The sequence below is a fragment of the Rhodotorula graminis genome, assembly GCF_001329695.1.
Source record: "Rhodotorula graminis WP1 unplaced genomic scaffold RHOBAscaffold_1, whole genome shotgun sequence".
Lineage (NCBI taxonomy): Eukaryota > Fungi > Basidiomycota > Microbotryomycetes > Sporidiobolales > Sporidiobolaceae > Rhodotorula > Rhodotorula graminis.
In genome coordinates, this window is record NW_017264928.1 from 1,967,363 (window position 1) to 1,984,971 (window position 17,609).

At 69.3% G+C, this 17,609-nt stretch overlaps 6 protein-coding genes across 6 annotated transcripts in view; 5 read left to right on the forward strand and 1 right to left on the reverse strand.

The window, feature by feature from the left end:
* Positions 1 to 32: 32 nt before the first annotated feature.
* RHOBADRAFT_41124 (uncharacterized protein) lies at positions 33 to 1,343 on the forward strand (the record flags this gene model as incomplete). Its single annotated transcript, XM_018413821.1, has 1 exon — positions 33 to 1,343. One exon carries the CDS (start codon positions 33 to 35, stop codon positions 1,341 to 1,343), a length of 1,311 nt encoding a protein of 436 aa, XP_018274627.1.
* A 205-nt stretch (positions 1,344 to 1,548) lies between these two features.
* On the forward strand, positions 1,549 to 3,968 carry RHOBADRAFT_51030 (uncharacterized protein; the record flags this gene model as incomplete). Its single annotated transcript, XM_018415617.1, has 3 exons — positions 1,549 to 3,109; positions 3,184 to 3,887; positions 3,948 to 3,968. The coding sequence occupies 3 exons, from the start codon at positions 1,549 to 1,551 to the stop codon at positions 3,966 to 3,968; spliced, it is 2,286 nt and encodes a 761-aa protein (XP_018274628.1).
* A 443-nt stretch (positions 3,969 to 4,411) lies between these two features.
* Positions 4,412 to 6,639, forward strand: RHOBADRAFT_51031 (uncharacterized protein; the record flags this gene model as incomplete). The annotated part of the gene is made up of 7 exons (XM_018415618.1): positions 4,412 to 4,792; positions 4,876 to 5,247; positions 5,323 to 5,345; positions 5,413 to 5,609; positions 5,673 to 5,800; positions 5,865 to 6,153; positions 6,242 to 6,639. The coding sequence occupies 7 exons, from the start codon at positions 4,412 to 4,414 to the stop codon at positions 6,637 to 6,639; spliced, it is 1,788 nt and encodes a 595-aa protein (XP_018274629.1).
* A 1,026-nt stretch (positions 6,640 to 7,665) lies between these two features.
* Positions 7,666 to 11,698, forward strand: RHOBADRAFT_51032 (uncharacterized protein; the record flags this gene model as incomplete). The annotated part of the gene is made up of 7 exons (XM_018415619.1): positions 7,666 to 7,704; positions 7,824 to 7,888; positions 7,976 to 8,167; positions 8,232 to 9,159; positions 9,257 to 10,793; positions 10,871 to 11,103; positions 11,173 to 11,698. 7 exons carry the CDS (start codon positions 7,666 to 7,668, stop codon positions 11,575 to 11,577), a joined length of 3,399 nt encoding a protein of 1,132 aa, XP_018274630.1. The 3' UTR covers positions 11,578 to 11,698.
* A 126-nt stretch (positions 11,699 to 11,824) lies between these two features.
* Positions 11,825 to 13,841, reverse strand: RHOBADRAFT_33267 (uncharacterized protein; the record flags this gene model as incomplete). Its single annotated transcript, XM_018413097.1, has 7 exons — positions 11,825 to 12,037; positions 12,147 to 12,304; positions 12,377 to 12,436; positions 12,500 to 12,780; positions 12,845 to 13,254; positions 13,322 to 13,596; positions 13,711 to 13,841. 7 exons carry the CDS (start codon positions 13,839 to 13,841, stop codon positions 11,865 to 11,867), a joined length of 1,488 nt encoding a protein of 495 aa, XP_018274631.1. The 3' UTR covers positions 11,825 to 11,864.
* Positions 13,842 to 16,507: 2,666 nt separating this feature from the next.
* Positions 16,508 to 17,609, forward strand: part of RHOBADRAFT_31158 (uncharacterized protein) — a gene marked incomplete at both ends in the record, with an annotated part of 4,818 nt that continues 3,716 nt past the window's right edge. The window contains one exon of the mRNA XM_018412948.1: positions 16,508 to 16,606. Within this exon, the coding sequence (XP_018274632.1) occupies positions 16,508 to 16,606 (99 nt within the window). The remainder of the gene's footprint in view (positions 16,607 to 17,609) is intronic.

Genomic DNA, 17,609 nt, shown 5'->3' on the forward strand with positions numbered 1-17,609 from the left:
CTCACCGGTTCCCTCCGCCCTCGCCCCTCGGGATGCTCGAGAACCGCCAACTCGCCCGCCCGCGCGACATGGCCGCCCTTGCCGCCTATGTCGACGCGTCAGAGTCGTGGGACGACGATCCCGACCTCGACCTGTCCTCGGCCAACCTCCACCACCCTTCCCCCCTCGACCTCACCCTCCAGCCGCCGTCCGACTCGGAGCCAGCGTCGCCCGCCATAGACCACGACTTTGACGACGACGCCGTCAGTGACGGCTTCTTCGAGCGCGTGGCGGGCGAGTGGGACGACCCGCCGAGGACGCGCGACGAGGACAACGAGTCGTCGGTCGACTCGAGCAGGACCACGTCGACGACCGGCACGCTCAAGGGCCTCATGCAGGGCCTCTCGCTCGACCCCGAGGCCGACAATACCCTGTCGTTCGACCTTCCTACGCCCTCCTTGTCGCCACCTCCACCCGCACTCGAGCTCGACGCGACGCGGCGCACGAGCAAGACGACGACCCTGCGCGGCTCGTCCCCGCTCTCGGCCCTCCTGTCGTCCTCGCGCTCGCCCAGCGCTCGCCACAAGGTCCATCACCTCGGCTCGACGCCCCTCGGCCAGGCGCAGGCCGTCGACGCCGACTGGGACCAGGACCTCGAGGGGCTCGACGCCCTCCAGCTCGGCGGCTCGGCGTCGACCGAGGCGGGCCCGCGCGCCGTCGTCGTCAAGAAGGGCAGCTTCTCGAGCCACATTAGCCTCGACGACGACGATGACGACGATGGCATGAGCGCGTTCGACGACGACGAGCCGGCGGCGCCGAGCGTCGCCCGCAAGCGCATCTCGATCGCCTCGTTCACCGACGCCGAGGACAACGGCGACAGCGAGCACGACTTTGAGCTGCCCTCGACGCTCTCGCACGTTCAACTCGCCCCGACGCTCGCCAACCGGCCGAGCAACGTCAGCCTCAGCTCGGTCGCCGAAGCCGCGCCAGCCGCGCCCGCGCACGAGCCGACAACGCCAGGTCTCGTGCCGTCGAGCCGGCCTCCCCATCCTTCCTTCACCGCTGCATCATTCGCCGCCTCGACACCGGGTCCGCTCACGCCGTCGCGCTCGTCGGACGACGACGGCCCGTCCTCCTCGGCCCTCGACGACGACGACGACGCCGACTTCTTCGAGGACCTCGTCTTGCCTTCGTACTTCCTCGCCGGCACCGCCGTTGACGACGCCGAGCGCAAGCGCGCAGCGACGCCGCCGACGAGCGAGGGCGAGCCCGACTCGGACGTCGCCGCCGCCGCCGCCAAGGTCGACCTGCAGTCGATCCTGCGCGCCAAGCTCGAGGCCCGCGTACTAAGCTCTCATGGCTAACGTACTAAGCTCTCATGTTTCACGTACTAAGCTCTCATGTTTGAACAATAAAATTAATATAAATCAGCAACTTAAATAGCCTCTAAGGTTTTAAGTTTTATAAGAAAAAAAAGAATATATAAGGCTTTTACGCGCGTCGCTCTCGGGCTCGACAGCTGCCGGCGCAGCTGTCGAGGCGAAGGACGAGGAGTGGAGCGCGCGCGAGATGCGCGAGCGCATGCGGGCGACGAGCGGCGCGAGGGCCAAGGAGGCGCAGCAGGCGCGCGAGGCGAGGGACGCCGGGCGGTCGGGCAGCCGCATCGGTGTGCTGAGGAGGACAGCGAGCGACGGCAAGGTGCCTGTCGCTCAAGCGCGACGAGGCGTACCGCCGCCGCCGGCGAGGGCGTCGACGGGCGTGCCGCACGGGCCTCGCTCCTCGCTCCCGCACGCGACCGGCGCCAGTTCCCGGTCGAGCATCCCGCAGCCGGTCCGGCCGGCGTCGGCGCACGGCGTCGAGCGCCCGCCGTCGGTCGCGTCGTCGCACTCGACGGAGGGCGGCAGCGGCGGCACGACCCGTCGTCGAGGCCCGCCTCCTGCGCCGTCGGCAGCCAGTCGAGGGCGCGGACGTACTCGGGCGCCGAGCTTGCGCACGGCGCCGTCCAGCACGGACCTGCGCGCCGGGAGCAAGGGCCGGCCGGCCACGCTCGACCTGCCCGCCGCCGCCCCGTCCTCATCGACGGCGCTCAAGCGCAGCCTGTCGCCCGTGCCGATGACGCCGGCGACACCCTCGAGTGCGGCGAGCCGGCCGTCGCTTCGGCCCAAGCGCAGCCAGCAGCACCTGTCCGCCGCCGCCGCCGCCTCGTCGGGTTCCTCGGCCCGCACGATCGACCGCAAGCGCTCGCTGCAGAACATGTCGGCTCTCGCTTCGCCGACGCCGGGCGCGCCCGTCGCGACGTCGACATCGGCAACGCGCTCCCGGTCGCGCCAGAACTCGTTGCGCTCGCCGTCGCCTGCCGGTCCTCGTCCCTCGTTCGCCGCACCGACCGCCGCCTCGTCCTCTCGTACACGCGAGCGGGTCCACTCGAGCCCGGCACCGCTCGTCTCGGCCTCGCCGGCGGCCATGCCGACCTCGTCTTTCCCCTCAACCTCGTCCTCGACCTTGTCGCGGACGCCCTCAACCCTGTCGGGCAGCTCGTCCAGCTCGGCTCGACTTTTGCGCCCGACTCTGGCGTCGGCGTCGAAGGTGCGCACGGCGAGTCGGCCCAGCTCGCCGATCAAGCCGCACCTCTCGCCCTCGCCTCGTCTGCCGTCGTCGGCGCCGTCCGGCTTCCTCAGCAGCCTACGCCTCCCGTCCACCGCGACGACGCTCTCGCGCCCGGTCAGCAGCCTGCGCACGGCGGCCAAGGCGTCGTACGGCGACGGCACCGAGCTCGACGCGTTCGATGACCTGCCCGTCTCGAAGGAGCGCGAGCGCGAGCGTGTCGTCCCCCCCGCGATGGGCCGCAAGAGCAGCGGGGCGAGCACGGCGACGGTCAAGAGCGGCGCGGGCAGCTGGGGCCGCAAGGAGGGCCTGCGGCTCGCGCAGAGGACGAGCACGCTCGCGCCCGAGAAGCGCGCCGTCGGCGCCGTGCAGGGTCGCAAAGAGGGAGCTGCGACGGCGGCGGGCAAGGCCAAGGGCAAGGAGCGCGAGGTGGAGAAGAAGGCGGGCGACCCGGAGAAGAAGCGGCCCAAGCGGAGGAGGGAGCCGCACCTCATCCGCCACCTCGGCCCGACGAGCGCGATCAAGGGTACGTCCTCTGTCTCTCTCTCTCTGTGTCCTCGTGCGCTCGTGCTTGTCACTAATGACGCTCCTCTCCCGCAGTCCAAGGCGAGATGACGTACAACCCGGTCCTGCAGCGGTGGGAGGGCAACGAGGCCGTCCTGCGCGAGTTCGACAAGGCGCTCACGACCTCGACACGCCCTGCCCTCATCTCGCCTTTCTCGTCCGCCATCGGCTCGCCTCATCGCGGCTCGTTCGCGCCGGCTCGTCCCTCGGCGACCCAGGTCGCAGCCGACCCTCCCCATCCCGCCAAGCTCGTCCTGCCGCCCGGCGCCACCCCGTCCGCCTCACGCGGCACCGCCAAGGTCGTCGGCAACATGGTGTTCGACCCGGCGACGTGCTCGTGGCACGCCGTCGACGGGCCCGACGCCGAGGACGAGCTCGAGCTCGACTGGGGCGGCGGCACGTCCGGCGGCGAGGCGGCCGACGACGAGAGCGCCTCGGCGGGTGCGCTCGGGGCGTCGAGCGGCGTCGATGGATGGGAGCTCGGCGAGCGCGAGCGCATGCTCAAGAACCGGGCGAGCTTCGTGCTCGAGGAGGGGAGCGACGAGGACGGGTCGTCGAGGGTCGAGGTGGAGGACGCGAGGGACGGTGACGGGGCGAGGCGTCGTGCCCACATGACGAGGAGGCAGATCCTGCGCGAGAGCGAGGCGGCCGAGGCGCGCTCGCGGGTCGAGCTGGCGCCATGGACGATGCGCGAGGTGGACGAGGGGAACGAGCGCAAGTGGCTGTGGGAGCTGCGGGCTGTGCGTCCTCCTTCCGCCTCCGTTTCCTTCCACGCCGACCTGACTGAGATATGCCCGCAGCTCGTCCTCGACATTGCCTGAGCGCCACCGCTGAGCGACTTCTACATCTCCTCCTCGACCTTCCCACCTCGCCCTCCTCCCTCGTCTCCCATCTCATCGCCTCGCCGTCTATCCCCCTGCCCCACATCTTGTTGATGTAACACTGCCTGTCTTGCCGTTCCTCCTCGCCTGCCGCGCGCGAGCCAGAGAGGGCCGCAAGCCGTCCTCCGCGCTCGCCCGCTCGCAACGACCGCGCTCGTTGGCCTGCCGCGTCGACCGCTCGATGCTGGGGCACCGCTTCGGCGAGCAGATCTCGGACCGGCGACGCCGGATCGCGCTTCTTGACCGCGCTCGTGCCCCGAGGCGGACAGGAGCAGGCGGACTCGCCGCGGAACGTCCGCCTCGCGCTCGTTCGGCTCTCGGCTCGCTCGTTCTCCTCCTGCCTATCGACTTGCATTCGCTCAAGAGCTTTGTCGACGGTCGAGATGGACGGCGGCACCCTCTACGACCCTGCGCCCTCGTCCCGCTCGCGCGCTCGCGCCTCGTCCTTCTCCGCGTCGTCCGCTCGAGCGCCCGCCGACTTTGCCTCGTCGACTCGCTCAAGGCGCCAGTCGGTGTCGTCGCTCGGCCACCCGAGTCGCGCCGCCATCAAGTCGTGGGCGGCGCGAGCCCAGTCGGACGGGGAGGCGCCACTCGTCGACCTCGGCAGCGGGTCGTCGAGCCTCGACGCGCCGTCGAAGCAGGACCCGCTCGATGCTGCCGCCGACAAGAAGCTGTGGCGCGACGGCCGCCAGTCGAAGCAGCAGATGGAGGCCGAGTACGGCGCGCAGCACAACACGACCGATTTCGACTCGTTCCTCGCTCAGGTGCGCTCGCAGCCCTCTCCCTCCGACGTCCACTTGGAGAACTCGCCCTGACTCTTCCTGCGCCCGCGCCCGTGTCTGTGCAGCTCTACGACCTCACGCACGCGATTGACGCGCTCGAGAACGACATCGACGACGCGTGTCCTCACCTTCTTTTCCTTTCTTGCCAGTCGTCAACTCGCCCTGACCTCAACGCGCCGCAGATCGTCTCGCTACGCAACATGGTCGTCCGGCTCGACCCAAAGGTGGACGTCGGCCAGGTCTCGCTGCGCGCCGACCTCGACTCGCTCGCGGCGCTCACGACCAAGACGGGCAAAGGTGTCGTCGCCCTCGAGACGTGGCTCGGGGCGCTGCAGAAGTGGGGCAAGCAGGTGCGCGAGCTCGTCAAGGCGGGCCAGGTCGGCGAGACGATGAAGGAGGTCGGCGAGATCAAGTACCACTTGGCGAGCGCGAGGCTCGTGCGTCTTCTTTTCCCATCTTCCCTCTCTCTCGCCCTCCTCGACGGTCGCACTGACTCTTCTCCTCACTCGCAGGACTTTGAAGACGCCATGGAGCGGTCCGTCGCCTCGTCTTTCTCTCGTCCTACCTCGCGGGCTCGACCTGACCTCTCGCTCTACCTGCAGGATCCGCGAGGGCGCCTTCAAGGAGAAGGAGCGGCGCCAACGTACCCGTATCTGGATGGCGCGCCACATCCGGTCTCGCGAGCCCTACATCGAGGACAAGGACGTCAAGGGTCTGCTCAAGGCGGCAGAGCTCGGCTCGGCGGACGGCGTCGCTCAAAGCCACGTCACGTCCTACGCCGGTCTCTTCGCTCTGCAGAGTGCGCTCCCTCTCTCTTCCTCTCTCCTCTCTCGAGTGTCTCTGACAAACGCCGACCCTGCAGACCCGTTCACCGAGCTCGCCGAGCTCACCAACGCAAAGCACGCTCTGCCCGACTCGCTCGACCGCGAGATCGTGGACGAGGTGACGGGCAAGAGCGCGCGTAAGGCTCGCAAGATCGTCATGGGTACTGTGCGTCCGTACGAGCCAGCGTCCACTGCGGTCGTCACTGACAGATCACCCTGATCGTGCGCAGACGACCTCGTCCCGCACCTCGAGCAAGCGCGCCTCGGCCAAGAAGCCCTCGGGCAAGTCGTCGTCCTCGAGTCGCCCTGTCGCCACGTCAACAGGCACCTGGGGCTCGCGCTTCGGCCTCCTCGCCGGCACTCGCGACCGCACGAGCAACGACCCGTTCGAGCGCAAGTTCAACTACATCCAGCAGGAGCAGTTCGGCACCGAGAAGGACCTCGAGTACGGCTTCGCGCGGCAGAAGCAGCAAGAGCGGATCAACCGCCGCAAGAAGCTCACTATTGCGCTCCTCCTCGGTCCGTCCCCTCGTCGCCTGCACGGACCTTTCGGCGGCCTTGGACTGACTTTCGCTCCCTCCTCCTCCTCCTTCCTCGTCTCTCGCAGTCGTAATCGCCGCCCTCATCCTGTTCGTCACGCTCGCGACGATGCGCATCCCGGACCAGCAGATCTCGTGGGACCTCGACCTTCCCAAGTCGCCCGAGGTGGCGCCTTTCCCTTCTGCCGCCCTCGGTAGCCCTCCTGCCGACATCGACGAGCACACGACCGATCCCGCGAGCGACCTTGTGTCGCACATGAGCAGCCTCGCCTCGTCCCTCTCGTCGGCCGGCGCGTCCATCGGCTCGGCCGTCTCGTCCGCCCTTTCCGCCGCCACGTCGTCGCCCACGTCGGCGGCGCAGACCCTCAGTTCCTCATCGAGCTCGTCGGGTTCGTCGGCAGCGACCAGCATGGCGGCGGCGACGTCGACGACCGTGTGGTGGACGCCGCCGGCGACGCCTGCGTAGACTTTGAGATGGACGAGGTTGCACTTTAGACTGTCTTGCTTTCTTCCCTGCCCTCGTCGTCTCGTGAGAGCCACAGGAAAGCTCGCAGGCGATGATGCTCGCAGCGACGGCGAGCAGAGAGCGAGAAGTGCGTCGGAGAGAGGGTTGAAGAGGGCTCGTGCACAATCAGGTCGGCGCTCTGCGTGTGCGGCAAACGCTCTGGCGGGTGCGAGTCATCGTCGCGCCCGGCCTGGCTGCTCGAGAGTGGTCCTCAAGCGTGCGGGGAACCGTGCGCGCAAGACTGGGAGAGCGAGAGCGTGAAGGAGCTCGGGCAGCGACTCGAAGAGGAGGCCAAGGTTTGCGCTGTTCAGGCGTGTCGGCGGCTCCCTCTCGCTCGCGAAGAGGCTGAGCACACACGGACAGAGAGTTTGCGAGAGGAGTAATTTGCGGGAACTCGTCTCTCGGGCTGCCTCGCAGGGAACGGAGAGGGAAAGGGAACGGGACCCGCCTGCTGGCGTGACTCGTGGGCCCGTACCGAGCGGCACGACGCATGTGTACAGCTCGAGCTCGCCGATACTCCTGAAAACCACATTGGACAGCAACAGCGCGCGTTCCGCAGAATCGGCGCCCATGTGGCAGGGCCGCGAGGGCGGCCGCACAAGGACGAGAGCGCGATCAGGCCGTCTGCCCCGCTCGACGGCAGACCGCAGAGACGGGCGGAGAAGAGCCGACGTCGACGCGCGGCCACAGCAAGGCCGGAGCAGGTGCAGCGAGCAGGAGGAGAAGCACGAGAGAGCGGCCGCCAGGGCTGGGCCTGGGGCGACGCAAAGCGGGGTCGGGGGCGAGAGGAGCCAAGCCAGACTCGAGCGTGACCAGAAGCGCTCAGCGAGAGGCTGTGGCGACGTGGTGCGAGTCGAGAGAGAGCGCAGGAGGAGAGGCAAACTCTGAGGTGCAGGTGCTGCTCCCACCATCGTCCTCCCCGCGCTCACCCGCCCCGCCGAGCACTTGGCTGTGCTTGCGAGCTGCGCACACGTACCTCTGCCGTCCATGGCAAAACCAAGCGTGGCTCCCGAAGCGCCAGACGAGGTGCGTTGAGCCCTCTTCCCTCCCTCGCCCGCGGCCGACGAGACACGCTCCGCCCGCCTCATCTTCAATTGCCCGTCCCTCGTCACTGACCCCTCGGGTGGACTCGGCGACTTCAGCAGGTCCCTGAAGACGATCTTAGTGCCCTGCGCAGCCGCGCAACGCGACCGTACGAGGCCGCCGTCGCGTGAGTCTCGCTCCCACTCCGCCCGCACCCACATCCCACTCGCCCCGGCCAAACACCCGCGGCTCACACCGTTGCACCGCACCGCAGCTCGATCGTCGCCACTCGTCATGATCACCTCGCCGACCTGTGCATCGCCATGCGCGACAAGGACCACCCTGTCGAGTTCGAGGCGGGCCTGAGAGGGAGGAAGAGGAGGAAGGTCGCCCAGGCGGCTGGAGAGCCCGAGCCGGCGCTTCAAGGACTCGACGAGTTCCGTGCACGCTTCAAGGACCCCGTCAGGTGCGTCTCCCACTTCTTCGCCCGCCGCCGGCGTCCACCACTGACCTCGAGCACGCCGGAACAGCCTCGAGCAGCTCGACCTCGCCCTGCCGCCCATGTCGCCCAGCCCGCCTCCCTCTTCATCCGCGCCTGTACCGCCATCGAGCTCGACCATCGCCGCGCAGTCGCCAGCAAAAGCCGCTCGAGCCGACTCGGTCGTCAACGACTCGGAGGAGGACGCAGAGGGCGAGGAGGAGGACGAGGAAATGGCCGTCGCCGAGTCGCTCGCGCCGCCCGGCGTCTCGGTCACGTCGACGATGGGCACCGGCGCGCCGTCAAACGGCGGGCGACCGGCCGACCCGTCAGCGGCGGCGGCCGCATCCGCCTCGACCTCGCGTCCTCAAATATCCTTGACGGCCCCGTCCACCACGTCCTCGACGACAGCTTCCCCTGCTCCCACCCTCCCTTCCGACCGCCCTCCTCAGCCGTCGACCATCGCCCCCTCTCTCCTCACCGCGGCGTCGACGCCTCCCACCGGCACGAGCCCGCAACCGCCTGCGCCCGTCGCGCCGTGCGCGGCCGTCCCGCCGTACCAGTCGCTGTTCGGCATTCACGAGGTGTCGTCCGACTACACGTCGGTCCTGCCGCCCGTCCCGCACGACATCCTCCGCAACCGGCTCAACACGTCCCTCCTCCTTCGGTCCAACACGAAGAAGGCGGTCAAGTCGCTCGCGCCAGCCTCGTCGGCGGCGTACGTCCAGCCCGACCTCCACAAGCTCCACGTTCGGGCGCAGCACATGGGAGCCAAGCACTTCCTCGGGCTGGGCAAGCGCGTCGTCAACTCGCTCCAGACGCGCGAGTGGGACGTCGGCATCGACGAGGCGCGCTCGGTTCGCGCGTTCGAGCGCATCGAGCAGCTCAAGAACGACAAGCAGTGGAGCTTTCGTCAGCCCAAGAAGCAGCGCACCGGCGTCGTCCCCAAGGCGCACTGGGACCACGTCCTCGACGAGATGGTGCGTCCCTCCTCCCTTCCTCTTCCTCCCCTCGCCCCGGTCTCCTCTACCCTCTCGAGTTCCTCACTGACTCGTCAACGGCGTTCTTCTCCTGCAGCGCTGGATGCAGATCGACTTCCGCCAGGAGGCGAGGTGGAAGGTCGTCTCGGCGTACAAGCTCGCTCGCGCCTGTCGAGCGTACCACCGCGCCTCGCCTGACGACCGCTCCTCTCTGCGCGTGCGCACGAGGCCGGCCCGAGCGCTGAGCGACGAGGAGCTCGCGGCGCGGCTCGAGGGTCGTGACCTCGAGGAGGACAAGGTGGACGAGGTGGACGAGACGCAGGAGGCGATGGACGTCGACGTGTCTGGGGCGGATCGGCATGACGCAGGGGCGGAGAAGGACAAGGGCAAGGGCAAGGAGGTGGTCGAGGAGGACGCGGCCGCCGCGAGCGGCCCGAGCGCCGACGCCGCCGGCGAGGTCGACGAGTCGACCCCGGCTCCGTCCACTGCCGCGCCGACGGCGGCCGCCTCGGCCAACACGACGCCTGCTCCAGGCGCCGTCCCTGTCGCGAGCGCGCCGCAAGGGCGGGGCAAGGCGGGCGGCAGCACGGGCAACGAGTCGACGCCGGTCCCGCCTGCGGGCTCGGTCTCGCGGCAGCAGGCGGCGCACCTCGAGGCGCAGCGCGCGCACGCCCAGGCGCAGCACGTCCAGAAGCTCATCTTCTTCCGCAACCCGATCTTCGACGCCGGGATCGAGGAGACGGTCGTCGACCCGCTCGTCCTCGCCGCCCTGCGCGACGCCATCACGCCGCCCGTCGGATCGTCCTCCTCGTCGTCGTCGACCGCGACCGCCGCACCGGCGTCGACCACGCCCGACGGCAAGCCCCTTCCCGCCGACGACCCTTTCCTCTCGTACACCTTCGCCGCCCTGTTTCCCGACCTCCCCATGTACTCCGACTTTGTCGTCGCCAACGACCCGGCGCTCGACCGTCGCGTCGAGGAGTCGTCGGCGTGGTCGGGCCGCCTGACGCACGTCACGCGCCTGCTCGAGAGCAAGCCGCTCCTCGTCAGCACGCTCGAGCCCGGCCGGACCCGCACGACTCGCGGCTGGCGCCCGTCGACCGCCGCCGACATCGAGGACGTCAAGGACCCGCTCGACGGCCGCGAGTCGATCCCGCCGACGGCGTCGGCCCTGTTCGCGAGCCGCAAGCCCAAGGACGCGACGGTCGGCGAGGTCCTGACGCGCCCGGCCGAGGTCGTCCCGCAGCCCGACGTGCGCGCGACGTCGGTCCTGTGGCTGCCCGAGGAGGACGCGACACTCCTCGCGCTGCAGAAGCAGTTCGGGTTCAACTGGACGCTCGTGGCGCAGGTGTTCAACCAGACGACGCACCGCCCGTCGTCGGACCACCGCCTCGCGTGGGACATGTACGACCGGTGGGACCGCCTCGTCGGGCCGGGCAGCAAGAAGACGCTCCCCGACGGCACCGAGATCGTCAAGCCGCCGCCCGAGTGGATCCCGCCGCTCGACAAGCTCACGGGCCGCCCGGCGCCCATCATCGGCGACGGCAGCAAGAAGAAGGCGCGCCACGTCGCCATCCTCGACGCGATGAAGAAGGTCCAGAAGAAGCGCGAGACGTGGGCGCAGAAGCAGCCAGGTGCGTCCCCTTCGTCCTCCTCGTCGTCCTTCTTCCCGCTCGGACCCTCATTGACTCGTCTCGCCTTTTCGTCGCAGGTCCCGGGTTCCCTCGCCGCATCAACATGAGCATGCACGACTCGCACAACCTGCCGCCACGCCCGTCGTGGGACCCGATGCAGTGGAGCATGTACAAGGCCGAGCAGGAGCAGCAGAAGGCGCGCCTGCGGCAGCAGCAGGCCCAGCAGCAGGCCCAGCAGCAGCAGCAGCAACAGCAGCAGCAGCAGCAGGCGCAACAGCAAGCTCAACAGCAGCAGGCTCTCGCTCAGCAGGTGCGTCCCTCGTCCTCTTCCCCTCTCTTCCCGCGAGCCGCCGATCCTGACTCGAGCCACGTCTCGCAGAGCGGTCAGCGCTACCCTCAGCCCGGCACCTTCCCGACCGGCCCTGGCCAGCAGCCCTCGCCTCGTCCTCCCTCGGCCCTCCCGCCGCAGATGGGCCCGGGCGGCGCGCACGCCTCGCCCAACGGCCTCTCGGCCCAGCTCCCCGGCTCGCCGACCGGCGTCCACCCGCTCGGCGGCACGTCACCGCTGCCGCTCGGCGGCCCGAACGGCGCCGCAGGAGGAGGAGCGGGCCCGCCCGTGCCGCCGCAGCAGCTCACGCCCGAGCAGCTCCAGATGCTGCAACAGCGCCAGCGCGAGCTCCTCCAGGCGCAGGCCCAGGCCGTCGCTGCGCAGCGTGCCGCTCAGGCTCAGGCGCATGCGCAGGCTCAGGCGCACGCGCACGCCCAGGCCAACGGCGGCGAGTGAGCGCTCGCTCGTCGGCGGCCCGTCCTCCCTCCCTTCCTTCTCTCTCTTCCCTCCTCGTCCGTGCCTTAGTCGTCCGTCGCAGTGTGGCGCGTGTAGCGAAATAAAGCGATCCCTTATCTCTCGAGCAGAGAGTGAGAGCTTGGCGAGAGCGAGCGACCCACGGAGAGAAAGAGAGGCCCGTGCGAGGAAAGGTGCCTCTCTCGCTCTCACTCTCGCTCTCGCGCCGCAGCAGCTCTCGAGACGCTGCGAGAATGTACGACAAAGGTCTATTGCGCTCGTGCCCTGGCTCAGTCGGTGACGACCGTGTCGGCCCTGCCGAACGAGAGGAAGAACTGGCGGAAGAGGGCGACTAGCTGGGCCATGTCCTTTACGCCGCCCATCTCGCGGATGCTGTGCATCGAGAGGATCGGCGCCCCGATGTCGACGGTGCGCAGGCCGATCTTGGACACGAGGGGGCCGACTGGGAGGGAGTGGGCGCGAGAGAGAGAGGAAGAGGAAGGAGGGAGGGTCAGTGCGTGCGAGGGGCAGGGGCGAGAGAGAGAGAGGCCGCAGAGAGAGCGTCGACGCACTCGTCGAGCCGCACGCGCAGTCGTTGCGGACGACAAACTCGGTGAGCGGGACGCCGGCCTCGGCGGCGACGCGCCGCAGGGGGAAGACCGTGTTGGACGTCGTCGCGTAGCGCTGCTTCGAGTTGGTCTTGATGACGATGCCCGAGTTGATCAACGGCCTGCGAGAGAGAGGGAGAGTGAGTCAGGACACGGGCGAGGGCGAGAATGGAAAGGGAGGAGAGGGGACGCACCGGTGGTTCTCCTCGTGCTTCTCGACGAACCCTGGGTGGACCGAGTGCGCGACGTCCGTCCTGCAGGCCTCGAGGGCTCGTCAGGTGCCGTCTCTTGTCAAGAGAGAGAGGAGAGGGACGCACGAGAGCAGGAACGACTTGGCGAGCGTGCGCTGGTACGCCTCGGCCTCGGTCTCGCCGTCTCCCTTGAGCGCGACCGCGACGCGCTCGATGACGCTCTCGATAAAGTTGCTCTCGGCGCCGTACGCTGAGACGGAGCCGACCTCCTCGTTGTCGAACAGGGCCATCATGGCGACGCGGCCGTCCGAGGGCGTCGAGGTCGACTCGGACGCGGCGATGAGGGCCTCGGTGGCGGCGAACGACGAGAATAGGTTGTCGAGCCGGGCCGAGAAGATGAACTCGTTCTGTGGGAGACGGTGGGTCAGTCAGGGAGAGGGAGGGAGAGAGACGGGCGAGAGGAGGACGCACAAGAGCGCCGCCGATGGTCGCAGGCTGAACGTCGAACAGGCTGAGCTCAAAGTCGTGGATCTGCGCCGGCGTCACCTCCTCGCCGAGCTCAGCGCTGAGCTGACGCGCGACCGTATGCAGGAGGACCGGGCTGTGGTGGCTCGTGATGTCGAGCGGGTCGGCGAACGAGACCTCGCCGGCCGTGGCCGAGCCGCCGTTGTCGCCGAGGAGCGTCTTGTTGAGCTCTTTGCTCGCGAGGGCAAGGATCGGGACTTGCTGCGTCTCGGGGTTGTAAAAGAACTTGTCGTTCTGGGTGCGCTCGAGGTGGATGGCGATGGTCGGCATGCGCAGGATGGGCTCGCGCACGAGGACGAGGTGCGACGTGTACGTGTCGGCGCTCGCGCCCTTTGCGCCCGACAGGGTGACTCGTCCTAGAGGTACAGGCCGAGAGTCAGATGGGGAAAGAGGACGCGTAGAGAGAAAGGGCCAGGGACGCACCTGCGAGGCCCAAGTCGCGGTCCATCCAGGTGGCCCACAAGCCGCCGCCGTACGTCTCGACGCCGACCTGGGTGAAGCCGACCTTCTCGCGCTTGCTGACAGGTTTGAGGATGAAGCGTGGGCTGTCGGTGTGGCACCCTGCGACCGAGATGCCGAGCGGCTTGGTGCCGGCGTCGGCGGGGACGGTAAAGGCGATGATGGACGACTGGTTGCGGGTGACGAAGAGCTTGGAGCCCGGCTTGATCTTGTCGGCCCACGAGTCGCGCTCGTGCAGCCTGCAGGGAGGCGAGCAGGGTCAGTTCGGGTCGGGCGGTGCGGGGGAAGCACTGGAGGAGGGCTCGCTGGCAGGGCTGCGCGGTGGACGAGGGCAAGAGAGAGAGTGTGCGCACCTCGAGAAGCCGGCCTTTTCGAGCTTGGCGACGCAGTTTGCGACCGCGTGGAACGGAGTTGGGCTCGCGTCAACGAAGGAGAGGAAGTTGCGGGCCGGGGCGAGGGCGGGGCTGTTGAGCGGGTTGGCCATGGTCTGCAGAGCACGACAGAGGCGCTAATCAGCCAGTCAGTCGAGTGCCTGGTGAGGTTGCGGCCGAGAGACTCACCATGAGGCGAGGTTGGTGGAGGAGGAGAGGGGAAGCTGCGGCCGACGGCCCACGCGGCTCGCTCGGACCTTCCCGGCCCTTTCTCGCACTGTGAGGCTCGCAGTGAGAGCAACAACAAGGGATCCGAGTCGCAACAGGTCTATCGGTCTACAGCCTCGCGCCCACTTCCACCTCTACCGCCCGCTCGACGACGACTCGGACGGCCCGCCGACGAGCACCTCGACGACGCTCCCACCGAGCACCACGCCCGCCCTCGCACACGCTCGTCCGAGCCTCCTCGCCTGACCGACCACGCCCACCTCCCCGCTCCCCTCCTCGACCCCACCCGCGCACGTCTCCCACCGCCCGCCGTCCCCAAGCACGACCGCCCGCTCCGCCGCGCCGCCTCTCACGTCCACCTCGAGCTCCCGCAGCGCACTCTTGAAGCCCTCGGGCCCAAGCCCGTGACCCTGCGCCCGCTCGTGCTCGACCCTGACCGCGCGCGCGCCGACCCAGTCGCCGAGCAGCTCGAGCGTTGCAGCGCCGGCAGCGCGCTCGTCGGCCGTGTGCGGGCCGCGCAGGACGAGCGTCGCGAGGTGCGGCGTCGAGTCGTCGAGGGCGAGGAGGAAGGCGGGCGTGAGGATCAGGGCGGGCGACGAGAGGGTGAGGTGCGTGAGCGAGGAGAGGAGGGGTGGGAGGGCGCAGAGTGGACGCTGCGGACAAAAACACGAGCGAGCGTCAGTCCCGTGACCCACACGAGAGAAGGGAGAGGGAGAGAGAGGAGGGACGCACGTGCAGGTAGCCCGTCGAGCGAAACTCGACCGTGCGCAGCCGAGCCCGAGTTGCCGGCGTCAACGCCGACAGGGCCGCCGCGGCATCGGCCGAGAAGGACCGCAGCGAGAGGTGCGACAGCGCCGGGAGGCCGTCGAGGAAGGCGCTGAGGCCTGTGGGTGACGAAGAGTCAGTACGCCTCGTCGATCGTGCTGGGCCGAGGAGAGGCGAGAGACGGCTTCGGCGACGCACCCTGGGCATGCCCCTCAACCTCCATGACGACCCTCTTGACGCCCCTCCCGCCCTCCCTCCCCTCCCTCCCCTCGTCCCGCACGTCCCCCTCAGCGCGCTTGAGCCCCATCCGCCCGAAGACCTCGACCGCCCTCAGCCCCGGCCCCGCGCCCCGCACGCCCTCGTCCAGGTCCGCGACGCACACGGGCCGCGCCGCGCCACTCAGGACCATGAGCCGCACGCCGCCGCCGTCCGCCGCCGCCGCCGAGCTCGAGCTTGAGAACGCGCCCGCCGAGAGCGCCTCGCGCGAGAGGAGCGCACGCTGCAGCGCCGCCGAGCCTGGCGCCGGACACGCGACGACGAGGTGCTCGAGCGCAGGCAGGGCGTCGAGCGTCGCGCGGGCCGTGCGCTTGAGGGCGCGCTCGTCGGCCGGGTCCGAGCGCGTGCCCGCGCCCGCGGGACGCGCATCGACGACCTCGAGTACGCGCACGAGGGCGCCGAGCTGCTGCGCCCTGTCGCCGTCGCCGACCGTGCGCTCGAGCTTTGCGAGGCTCGCCGCGCCGCGCACGGTCGCGCACTGGTACGCGTTGGCCCTCGCGGCGGGGACGAGCGCGCGCGCGATGGCGGTGCACGTCGGGTCGAGGCGGAGCGGGGCGGCGGGGGCGAGGTGGGCGTAGGGGTCGAGCGAGGATGGGGCGGGAGGAGGGAGGCGCGGCGAGAGGGCGAAGATGGTGCTGAGGAGCTCGGGCGGGAGGGTGTCGAGCGAGGGTGAGGGGCGCGCCGAGGGGGTGCGGGGGCGAGGGAGGGACGAAGTGAGGCAAGGAGGTGGGTGGGCGGCAACGATAGGGGCCGACATGGTCGAGGCTGAGGAAGGGGAGGGCGGGAGGGAGGGAGCCATCTGGGGCAGGTCAGCTCCCATCCATGCTCGAGAGAGGGTCGGAGAGAGGAGCCGATGCTCACCGATGGGCCGTGGGACGAGTTGAAGAACAGGCGAGGCAACGAGGACGACGCAGGATGCGAGTCGACCGAAGCGAGGGTCGTGACCGAGAGGGTGTTTCGGCGAGCGCGCGGGCAGGCGATAGGTGGGCAGCACGAGATGTCGCCGGCCAAGGTGCTCCTGGTGGCTGTTGGTGCCTCGACGACGTGGGTAGGCGTTGCTCGACGACGACGACGACGACGACGACGACGACGAGAAAGGCGAGGGGCGACCGGGCGCGAGATAGCGAGCGCGAGCCCCTTGAGCACGCTCGAGAGGTGCCCGTCGAGGTCGGAATCTCGATGTCTCGGACGTTGACAACTCGCCCGAGACGGTCGGGCACGCTCAAGGGGCCGAGTCGGGGCGTCGGCCAAGGCCGCTCATCTCGACGAGGACGAGGGCGAGGTCGACGAGGACGAGGGGAGGGCGAGCTTGTGCGCACGGCAGAAGCGCTCGAACGAGGATGGAGGTGGACAGGTGACCGAGATGCGCGAGCGCTTGCCCGTGTCCTTGTCCCACGCCTGCACGGGGAGGAGAAGAGGGTGAGCTCTTGCGGCTCGAGCGCGCTCGACGAGGAGGGAGAAAAGGGGAGGGACATACGTAGAAGCTCAGCTCGTGCGAGTGGAGGAGGACATGGTCGAGCGTGAGGCCCAGCTCGACGAGGGCCTCGGCGTGAGGCGCCTTGGGCGCGAGCTTGAAGTCACCGACGATGGGCGCTGTGGGGAGTGCGAGGTGAGCTCTGGCGCGCACAGAGGCGAGTGTAAGACGCACCCTTGAGGACGTCGGCGCAGTGGATGCGCAGCTGGTGCTTGCGGCCCGTCTCGGGCTCGAGGCGCACGAGCGAGAAGAGGCGCTGCGGGGCAGGCAAAGGGGAGGTCGGGTCAGTGCGGGGACGACGACGCGGCGACGAGGGAGGGAGAGAGTGGGACGGACCGACGCGGCGATGCACTGCCACCGAGTGGAAGCGTGTACGCCCTCGCCCTCTGGGCACAGGCGCACCTTGTCGTGGTCGAGCCGAAGCGGGCGGTCGACGGTGCCCTCGAAGCCCTCGCGGAGCTGGCCATGGACGACGGCGAGGTAGGAGCGGGCGACGTCGTGCTTGGCGAGCTGGGCGCTGAGGGTTTTGGCGGCCGTGCGCGACTTTGCGACGAGGAGCGCGCCCGTGGTCGACTGTGGGATGCGGGGACGAGGGTGAGCGAGGGGTCTTGAAGGCTGAGGAGAGGACGGGGATGCGCACCTTGTCGAGGCGGTGGACGGTGTAGAGCTCTGGCGACTCTGGGCGGGCTTTGAGAGCTATTGGAGGAGAGGGGAGGGTGAGCAAGGGGGGAGAGAGAGAGGAGCGGGGGTGGGGAAGAGGGAGCGAGACGGACCCTCGACGAGCTGGTCCCAGTGCTGCCTCGCGGGCGAGCCGTGTTGGCCCTGTAGGGCGACACCGGAAGGCTTGTCGATGACCAAGTGGCGCGCGTCCTCGTAGATGATGCGGGGCGTGGGAGCAGGTCGAGGAGGAGGAGGAGGGCGAGCTGGTGTGGCCGCTCTCGGTGGTGGTTGCGGGCGGGGTGGTTTGAGGCGAGTAGCTGCACGCTGTGGAGCTCTGTGCATGTCGGCTGGACCGGTCTAGCGAGCTGGCGGGCACAGTCGACGCGACAAAGGGGGAGAGCTCGCCTCGCACCTCGCGCTGCTCTCCCGTCTCACGCATCGCTCCCAGGCTTGAGCCCACAGCCGAGCATGCTCCACA